Here is a 10750-nt window from a genome sequence, read left to right on the forward strand (position 1 = left end):
TATCCGTGCTTACATCTCACAACATCGATGCTCTCAGTCCATTTATGCGTGAGATTCCAGCAAAATAACTTCTTAACCAAAATAATTATTTATTTTTGTATTTTTGCGCCAGCCCGCGCAACTCCTGAAGCTGTAAGGATCAACGCTATGCTTCTTCTATGCGCCATGAGTGTAGGTTTCTTTCTCGCATGCGTTCACTGTAGGACTCACGCTCAAGACTCGGAAGCAGGTCTCGGGACATGACTGACATCGACAGTGCGATGATTACTTTGCAGCGGCTACTTAGAGTACACTTGGACCTGGGCCACAACGAAGAAAGTGTTCAATGGCCATTCCAAACATTCTTTACTATTTAATAGCAATGGAAACAAATTACGTATCGTTTATCATAGCTCAAACTTATCTTGTTTCGACGCAGATGGTGAAAACAGCTGATCAAAAATATAAGTTGGAAAATGTGGAAAAAGTCCTTTTACGAATAAAATTCCCCATCCGAGAACGGGTCGTAATTAGATGAAAGCTGTAGCTGAACTACCTCGCTCCTTTAGTCAGAAAAAGACTTCTGGACTCAAAGAGTGTTTTAGTTCTATAGAACTAATGGGTTTAATAAGTTAGGGAGTCGTACAAACTATTAAAGCTTAATGAATCCTAGCTCAAGGGATTCGAGGGTTCGTAGAAACCAAGTGGCGAATGTACCTTAGAAAGGCTTATATATATCTCAGTTCAATGTATAAGTCTTAGGAAGGCACTAGACGCTTTATGATCAAAAGGGGAACTGAACTTTATTTAATGATTTGAATCTAAGAAACTTACCCTAGCTAATATGAAATAGAAGTCGGCCGCCAGATTTATATCTGGCGGTGACCACATTTGTTACCTATAATAAATGAGAATTTAGTATTTAACTATTTTAAAAAGGATAAAAGGGTATTTTACTCATAAGTAAATGTACCACAACAACGGTCCACTAACCGATGTGTACCCTCCCTCATCAACTTGTTGATACCGAGTGACAAATTCCCTTCAATTTTCCTCTTTGAGGTTAGACCATAAACAGCTTACCGTTTGGTTGTGTTGGATTCCTTTGTCCCATGGCAACTAAGCGTGAGTCACAAGCTGTAAGCACCTTCCTCGATGATGAAGAAATAGTGAACTATGAAAATCTCACTCCATCGGCGGATGAGAAAAATGAGCGTCGCTCTTACACGCCTCCTCACGAGGATGAACGTCGGCGGGCTCCGAATTCGTTCCTAGAACGTGGTGCCTCCGATGTATCAACTGCATTGCGCAGGGCACATGACCCTGAGTTCAACGTTATCACGGTCCCGCTCGATGAAGAGCAAGAGCGGGCAATCCTCATAGAGGAACAAGCTATCGTCGAGCTGCAGAGACAGCGAAAGCTAAACCTCACAATGAATACCAATTCACTCCACTAAGCGTGGAAGAGCGTCTCAAGGAGATCACGGGTCACGGCTTGGCCATCTGGATCTTCAATCCCACGTCGAGGACGCCAGAGAAGTTCGCTACTCACGAGGTTCTCTATGTTCGATACCTTACACCAAAGGTAATGACGCGAAGTCAGTATCTGACTTGTTTGTGTGATCAGGCACATGGGGCTTCGGTGACCTCAATTTGTGTTATTCCGATCGTTTTATTTTCAAAACGAATCAAAAAGCAAAACGACGCATCGTTTGAGAGCTGGGTGGTACGTCAATCTCCCAAGAGTTTTCAGTAGAGGAGGACCCCAGTCACATCACCAAATACTGTTATTGGCCCTTACGACGGCGTCCCTTTAAAAGTATCTCCATGTGAACCAGAAGGTTTTCTCGCGCATCAAGTAGCACAGGAGGGCGAAAATCTCGACGAAAGCATTTGATGCTCTAAACACGAGGTGCAACTTCTTTGTGAGGTCCTTGCTCGGGTTGAGAGCTCGTTTGAGGCGGTTCGGGACCGTCTTTTGATGCTGGAACATCAGCAACCTCGTTTAGAGGGTCAGCGGGACATACTGGTGTAGATGCAGCAGTCTGCGGCACGGCCGTCTTTTTCGGCCCAAGCGCCTCCAAGTCCAAATGGGAAGGGTTTCGATATGGCTAGGAAGCCGACGTAGAACACTGGGTGTGTACGCAGCTTGCTAGGAAGGTTCAGCGTGTACGCTGGGCCCTACTTGGCCACGACCGTAAATGTCTAATAAAGCGCGGGCGCAATTTGGTCTTGAAGACCGAAGAAGCCAAGTAAGTAGGTAAATTTTTAGCGTTCAATAGATCGCGGTCTCCGACCGCATAAGAATTTATACAGCTTCTGCCTTTAGCATCTGTTTGTTCTTTTTGTTTGCCTTGGCTATCACTCGTTGTATCCCTTACATGTCTTAAGACACTAAATCGCGTCGCGAGAAACTCGATTACTTGTTTCCGAACGGTAACAGGGCTGACATCAGCAAGCCTATTGGCTAATTCACCCCCACCAAGCCCTGAGCCACGCAGTGGGATCGTTAACGAAACACATCATTTTCAGGCTATTTTCCGTTCTATGGCAACGATCTTACCCGTTGACATAGAATGGAGTATAGCCTAAAGAGGGGTGTACAGCGTTATTTAACGCAAACTCCACCACTGGGAGTATGGAGCTCCAGCGCTTTAATGTCTGAGCACACACACTGCGTAAAACGTCTTCACTGACGCGATCGACACGCTTAGTTGGACCATCGGTCTGCGGATGGTCCGCAGTGGACATATCTAAATCTGGTGCTAAGCACTCTGAAAATTGATTTCCAAAATTTACCAGTGAAACGGGGGTCCCGATCCGAAACAATTGCCACTGGCAAACCGTGTTGTCGTAACACGCGATCGATTAACAGCCTTGCTGTACCTTTACCACCAATGGTATCCGGCACAGCCGCTAAACGAGCCATTTTGCTTATTCGGTCAACAGAGACCATTATGCCGTGTTACCGGCCGAATCTTTCGGCCGAACCAAAATCTATACTAATGGACTCTCAACGCCCTGTGGGTACGGGCAGACTTGCCAGTGGTGCAGCAGTATGTGTCGAGGGCTTTACCCGTTGGCAAGTTTTGCATGTGCGAACGTATTTCTGTTTATTCACTGCAGACTGAAGGTCATCACGTACAAACCGGGTGATGGCTTGACTTTGGAAAATAAACTCCGACACAGTCATGACGTTAAGTGGTCGCGCCAAATCAAGTTGGTAGTAGGCAAATTGGTCCTCGAAGACTGTTCAGCAAGTGACTGCGCAGTCCATCGAGATAACGGGGACATCGAGATAAGGGGGACGCCACGCTTCGTGGAGTCAAAACAGCAGACTTCGCCTTGACGGGTGTTTATGTTCGCGCTCAAAATACCGTGCACGCTTCTTGGCATATTACCGCAGTCGAAAAGGCATCGATGAAGACTTCGCGTTCGTCCTCATTAAGGCTATGACGCCTGAATGAGTCAAACAACCGAAAATTTTATTGTTCGATAGCCAGTCCAGACCAACAAATAGAGTTGCCCTTAGTGGAAAAATAAATTTTCTTTTGGGGATCGCAACACAGAGTATTGCGGTCCCTCTCCCCTTGGCATGTGTAAGTATAAAGGTCAACGTTCCTTTCAAAGTGATCTGTAGCATCACTTCGTCCCTAGTGATGCATCGTATGCGCAAGCGCAAATAATTCTGAATGGGAATGACGACAGGAAGGGTGTCGCCGGTAATGGCTGTGTAATACAGAAGGCCATTGCATATTGTGTCTCGTTCTCATTAAGATCCATAAAAAACAAACAATTCTTTAGAGGATTAATGTGATGAATTTCTGAAATAATTCGGTAAGCGCTTTGAAAGCTTAATCTTCTTTGTAGGCTCGTTTGATGTCGTTAAGCAATGTTGACGACGGAACACTGTTGCAACAGTGGCATAATGGACAGTATTGAATTGGCGCAGCCGTCTTAAATTAACAGGTCGTCGCGAAAGCGCATCAGCGACGATATCAAGTTATCCTGGTTGTATTCAGAAGAGAATTTAAACTGAGCGAAGAAAGAAAACCACATCGCTATTCCTTGCGAGAGGTGTAGACTGTTAGCGGACATGCGTAAAGACGCATATTCCGTACGTGAAAAAGAAACCACATCGCTATTCCTTGCGAGAGGTGTTGACTGTTTACGGACATGCATAAAGACGCATAATCCGTATAAAGAATAAAGGGACCCTTAACTTAGCCAGTGCATATTTCAAGGCAAGGAGTTCCTGTCATGCACTAGATAATTGTGCTTCTCAGATTGAAGCTGACGCAACTGGTAGCAGACGACACGCTCTGCGCCGTCTGTGTGATATTTTATTAACGCACAGTCGATTGCAAAATCGCTGGCATCAAAGACCATATGATACGGTCTGTCTTGGTCCACAATCACCATATTAGCGATTGCATCCAGCTTTGCTTGATATCCTCAAAGGAATGCTGACAATCAGCGTTCCATATTATTACTCATTTTACATTTTGGTTTAACAACCAAAAATTATGTACTGCCATTTCGGCATAAAATGCCGCTAAGCCGATGAGATTTGAAGTCCTTACAACGACTGGCACATGCCAGTCCTGTTCGCCTTGATTTTCAAAATCAGCCGTCTACCGTGTTTACTTAAGAAGTGGTAGTTCGATTGCTGCGATTATACACTTTTACAGATTTGCATTCAATTTTGAGTACGCGCGAGTGTAAGAAACTTTTGGACTCGTCGGAACGATGTACTTCAACGTCCGATTTTGAGTCATGGTTCTGATATAAATGCAGGCGTTATCAAAACAATTGTATCAAAAGCTCGCAACAATTTTAATCAATTGATTAAAAATCTGAAGAATATGACATGGGCATTACCAAGCACCTGTGGCGGCTTAATTAGCCACTTCAAAAGCATATTGCTTTGAAGTGCTTACTGCTGTGACCAAAATATCCTGTTTACGCATCAGGATCTGCTAGAATCTGTACATCAGTTCAATGAAAAGATAGTACATATACTCTTTGACACACCGTCTTCGATTACATATTTTCGTGGAATCAGCGTACCGTTGCAGCGTTCAATTTTTAAATGCACAAAGAAAGTCGGAGAGCGATGTGTAGTGGTTTATTTCTTCACATGGCCCCGCTGCTAAGCTACCGTCTTAAATTGTCAATAGCTAGTACTTAGTCACGAAGCAGTGACCATTGCTTCATGGCACAGAAATTCGAACCTAATATCAGGTCAATTTCGCGTCGAGTACTTTATCCTTCAGCAACTCGCACGGTATCGAATCAGGGAACACACTGAGTTTGATCAAACTCTATACAAAGGATTTGTTTTCAGCGATTCTCACGATTAAGTCTTACAAAGTCAAATCCGAGACTTCTCATCGAGGACACTTCCGTCCGTCGATGAGCTGCTGAGAACGCGTTTGTTCTCAGGAATTACTATTGCCGACCGAATAACGGCCATGCACTCGTCTTCGGTAACTAGTGCGCAGATCTCTCTGACTTTGCCACTACGCAGATCACGCAAGATACACTTTATCCGTTGTTTACTAAGACTTTAAATGTCTCAGCTTCGTATTTCATACTTCTTTCCTGATGGATTTAGGGACTTATTTTCATAGAATCATGGGGACTTCTCCTTCAAGTTTTATTGGACTTAGTATCTTATTTATATGGTGAGTAGCCCACAACTGCATCTAGCTGTGGTTGCGCAACCTCAGCGAAATCCTCAACGATCGACTCCAGTTGATCTAGGACTTTCGCACTGTCTTTTGTAGACAGACGTTATCAATATACTTGGATGTTGCTTTCGAAGCATAAATCCTTATTTCGGTTCATTCAACTTATTCGAGTGGTCGAACATCGACTCTGACTGTGCTTGTGCCCAGCCATCGGAATTTAACTTCACGGTTAACCACAAGTGAGGCCATAGCACCGATTGGCGTCAGATGAAACTGTTCGATGTCCCACAATCCAGGGGCCTTAGGGACAATTTATTTCCCAATTTAATTTTTAAGGTGATGAGGATAACCTCATCACCTGGGGCAGTCACACACAATGTTTGTATGTGAGGAGCAACTTTCGTTGAAAGGCCTGCAAATTCTTTTGTCGTTGCTGGATCAGTGGGGCGGTTTGCACCTACTGACCCTGGTACTACACTCATAGGTTTAGTCGCCCGTTTTTTGACAACGATTGTATTTTTGCAATCTATATGCTAGAAGTCGACAGGTTCTATAAGTTCGTTTTTTGCCGTCTGTGGGGACGATAAGCACCAGAGTGGACGAAAGCCTGTTTCAGGCTAAACTTCTCCTGTTCCGCTAAAAAGACCGCTGATCAATCGTCTCTTATTCAAGCTGGAACAGGTGGGTCTTAACAGGAGCGTCGACAAGACCCATAATAAACACAGTTACCTGTGTGTGCTTATCAAGTGGTTGACTTACGATGCAGCTAACTAAGAAATGTGTACGTTAGGCATAAGCGTGAAGCTCACGTTTGCTCTGCCTTAAATCCATGAGCCCTGCTCGAGTCCTGAATCCGGTACGTTGTGGCTTAAAGGTTTGCCCGGGCTTGAAGACCTCATAAGACCTAAACTAAAATATGTCGTGAAGCTTGAGCTTTAAGCCCAGATTTTGCTTGTTCTGCCAAGTTGGATATATCAAACTTCACTTTCGTCGCATCGTCATCGATGCGGCGAGCTTCAATGGCATCGTTTCGCTCGACGAACCATCTTGATTGGGAGTTGCTTTGAACTGTCTTAAACTTATAGTTTTTTATCTTTAAGCTTTCGGTTCGACGAGAAAGCGTCGGCTCGCTAGCAGCATGTAAATGTTACTGTTGCTCTTATTGTTGAGCACTCATCACCTCTGTGTGTTGAGAGCTATGCTGGTGAAGCAAGGTTACTTTTTCTTTGTGCTCGTCGACTACAGCCGCATGTTGATTGGCTCCTAGTAGACCGAGCAACATGACGCTAACGGCTGGCCCACCTACGACCGAACTCATGGGTTCGATCGTTCTCATTCAAATGAGTGAATCTTTCACGCGTTGCCTTCGTGAGGGGTTTGAAAGCTCTCTCCTTCTTCATCCAACAAGCCCATCTTAGATGGAACGTCTGTAAATCGTTGAACGGACTTCGTAGTGCTACCAGGTGTAACGGGGCACCTTTTGCTTGGGCTGATAATAGTACCAGCCAATCTACACTGATTGCAGCGAAGGTGGAGTTCCCCGATTACTTCACGTACACTGACGTGCAGAGCAAGATAATACGTAGCTAAGAAGTCTTAGGTACTCTAGATCGATACAAAGGCTTTAGTATAGAGAAAAAAATAAAATTGTATTAATATTTACTTCTTACATATCGATCTTTTATCTACTGACTTGATTATATAAAAACGACCTATGCTCAGCGATTCCATGCGCACCATGCAGAGCAACTTTTAAAAAAATAATGATATTTCGGCCGAGTTTTACATAAAAAAATGCTATATATATGCACCATTTTTCCTTGAATTCACACACTATTTTATTTTGTATTTGTATAAGCAAGGAGTACCTTTAGAATACTCAGCTTGTCTTTAAAGAGCGCAGTCTTTTGTGAGATCTGCTCAATCACCTGGTGGCGCTTGAGTATCCTTAGTATTACAACCTCTTTTATCGGCATGCCCTGCCAAATCCACACGAAAGTATTCCGACTTCCTTACATAACGATTCAACTGTGGCGTACTACGGAATGGTCAGAGCATCTTTTACAGACCACTGGATACACGGCATCTGCACCAATACAACTGCGAGTACTCGCTCTCAAGAGCTTCTTGCCTTCCGACACCGATTTGGAATGATATAAAGTTTCTTTCGGGCGAAAGAGCAACGCAATACCGAATATGTAAAACACCACCACACCACGAATGAAGAAGGCATCCCAATGGCATAACACTTTGAAGAAATCGTTAATAAATTGACATGTAGAGTATTTTAAATTTTTTCACTGTCGAAAATGGAATCAAAGACTCAATGAACAGACTTAAGAATCATCGTTTAACAAGTCGGCTCAGTAAAGTGTTGATTAATGTGAAACAAACAGCATGCGTGGGCAAACAAATTTATAAGAGCGCGCGAAATGCGGCGTTATCAACTTGCAACGCTGGTCGTAAGTACTCAAGCAGGAGCGAGTCAATGATGCTATTCACATGCAATTACAAATCACCATAAACTTAAGATTCAAAATACCAAAAAAGCGAGAGGTTTTGTACGTATTGCTGATATAAAAGGCAGCACCCTTTTCTTCCACGTGCGCGAGCAGTACACAAGAAACGCACCACGGAAAAGGATGCGCGGAGGGACTTTCAACGCAAGATGAGCAGCATGTACCTCTGTCGTATGACTAAACTTGGCCATGGCAATGCATTTTGCAAGCTATGTAAACTTGGTTTTCAGCATGGCCTTGGAGTAACAAGTGAAGCCACTTTATCGAAGTTGCTGTGAGCTCAGCTTTTCAAGTGGTACTTCCGACACTAGACGACTAAAGAACTCTTCTCTGGCTATTGCCAATAATTCTCTACAGACGTCATTGTGATTTCGTTTTCGAGTATTAAAACATCTTGGTCGGAGGAGTTACGATCCAAACGAAAATCGTCTCGCGCTTGAGTGTCGCCATTTTATCAATTTTGAGCATTCCGCTGTCTTTACTCTTCTCTTTAATGAGCTGTTTGCCCGTCACTTGCACGGTTAAGGCATGGCGCACATCTACACGGCCCTGAAGTTCACTTGACGTATCATTTCGAAAATAGAGCAAGTTTCAGAGGTCAAAAAGACAAAAGAATGGCGCTTCCAGAACGTAATGATGCTGTTATGGACTATGAAAGTAGACGTTTATCATAGGATAAACATTGATAGGGATGCTAATTTTAACGACAATTTGCTGCGAATCACTCGAACTATGCGTGACACATCATATTTACGTAATTACGAGTTCCGTACTACCCGATGTCGAACGAATTTCACGAGTGTCTTGCCAGTTGTGGGTACGGGCGTAAAGTGAGTGTGGACATGAGCGACGTTGTGACATCTTTCAACGTTTCATACTGCCGTAACTCTTTCAAACCATTGGGAAGTCGACACCAATACAAAGTACTTGTGACGCCAGCGTTCGTCAAAGTGTGCGAGTTTCTTAAGCCAGCCGTGCCCGAGCGCCAAGATCCCGTGAAGACTGTAGAATCCCGTCGGATTCGAACTTAACATAAACGCGAGGAGATTGAGACATACGAATTACAGGTATTTTCTCGGCACTCGAGCTCGAGGGTACGCACTCCTTTGCATCGCGTCTGGGCGCACTATTCGGAAAACGTCAGTATTTTTACATATTACTACCAACCCCAATACTTTATATTTTTCAGAACAAGCAAATATTACCACTCGTCACATTGTTTTGTTGCAAAAAATGTCGCACATGTCGCAGTAACATACGGGTAGTTACCTCATCGACTGAGTATTACGCATTGATGTAAAGGCTGTCACCACGTCAAATTGACGGACGAGGACCCAAAACACAAGTCAATTGTTTTTTTGGCTCAGAACTTATCGCATGTCCGTTCCAATCTCCAGACTTTGGCCCTTGATTACTTCGAATGATCGATTATAGAGTTCTGCAATCAATTAAACAAGTGTCCACTTATACACGCTTTAATTACACATCCTCGATGCTCTCAGTCCTCTTTTTACGTGAATTCCAGCAAAAAAAGTTTTTTTAATTAACATGGATTTCATTTGATAACTTTCCTACTACCCGTGCGACTCTTGAAGCTGCGACATGCTTCTTTCCCGCGCTATATCTGTCGTCGCCCTTCTCGCATGCATTCTTTGTGGGGCGCACGCTCAAGACTCGGAAGCAGATCTCGGGACTCTATTGACCACCCTTGACAGTTCGATGGTCACTTCGCAGCGGCTTCTCAGAACGAGCGTGGACTTGGACAACAACGAAGAACGCGTCAAATGGCCATTTCAAAATTTGGTCACTGATTATCTTAATCAGAAAGCAATCAGGAAAAGTCTCGTAAATCAGGCCAAAAAAACAGTTAACGCTCACGATGAGAACGTATTGGAGGAAGCGGTGAAGAAGGAGATAAATGCAGGTCGCGTGAAAAATGTCAAGCAAGCGTTAAGCAAACTGAAAAATGGCGATCCCGCAAAAGCTAAACTACAACGACTCTACAATGCTGAAATTTTAAGGAATTTACCAAAAACACATAATTCAGGTCAAGTTAGGATCTCGAGGGACAAAGTCAGCAGGTAAGTCGCTATGCAATTTTAAGTCGAAATTAATTTGGAACTCGATTTGGCTTAAATAATTTAGTTTTTTTTTCTCCACTTGCATTATCTATGATATCAACCTTACACCATATTGAGTGGAACATTCCTTGTCGACGTCGAATACTCATTGCTTCGTTGCACAGTCCTCACCAAGCGTGGCTAAACTATATATTAGATGAAAGGGTACTTTATGTGTAATATACCCTTTTATCTAATATATATTTATTTACTTTAAATCCAATTTATTATGGGTAACAAATGTGGTCGCCGCCAGATATAAATCTGGCGGCCAAAATCTACTATCTGAAAGCGATAGAAGCAATTCTAAGGTATATCCTCTTGGGCACTAGTTGCCACTTGGTTCTACGAACCCTTGAACTAGGATTCCTTAAGCTTTAATAGCTTGTACGACTCCCTGAATTGTTAAACCCATAATTTCATTAGAATTAAGTGACTC

At 43.5% G+C, this 10750-nt stretch overlaps 2 protein-coding genes across 2 annotated transcripts; both read left to right on the forward strand.

The window, feature by feature from the left end:
• Positions 1–8970: 8970 nt before the first annotated feature.
• On the forward strand, positions 8971–9222 carry CCR75_006116 (uncharacterized protein; the record flags this gene model as incomplete). Its single annotated transcript, XM_067964188.1, has 1 exon — positions 8971–9222. One exon carries the CDS (start codon positions 8971–8973, stop codon positions 9220–9222), a length of 252 nt encoding a protein of 83 aa, XP_067821680.1.
• A 571-nt stretch (positions 9223–9793) lies between these two features.
• Positions 9794–10276, forward strand: CCR75_006115 (uncharacterized protein; the record flags this gene model as incomplete). The annotated part of the gene is made up of 1 exon (XM_067964187.1): positions 9794–10276. One exon carries the CDS (start codon positions 9794–9796, stop codon positions 10274–10276), a length of 483 nt encoding a protein of 160 aa, XP_067821681.1.
• Positions 10277–10750: the final 474 nt, after the last annotated feature.

The sequence above is a fragment of the Bremia lactucae genome, linkage group LG11 (genome assembly GCF_004359215.1).
Source record: "Bremia lactucae strain SF5 linkage group LG11, whole genome shotgun sequence".
Classification (NCBI taxonomy): domain Eukaryota; phylum Oomycota; class Peronosporomycetes; order Peronosporales; family Peronosporaceae; genus Bremia; species Bremia lactucae.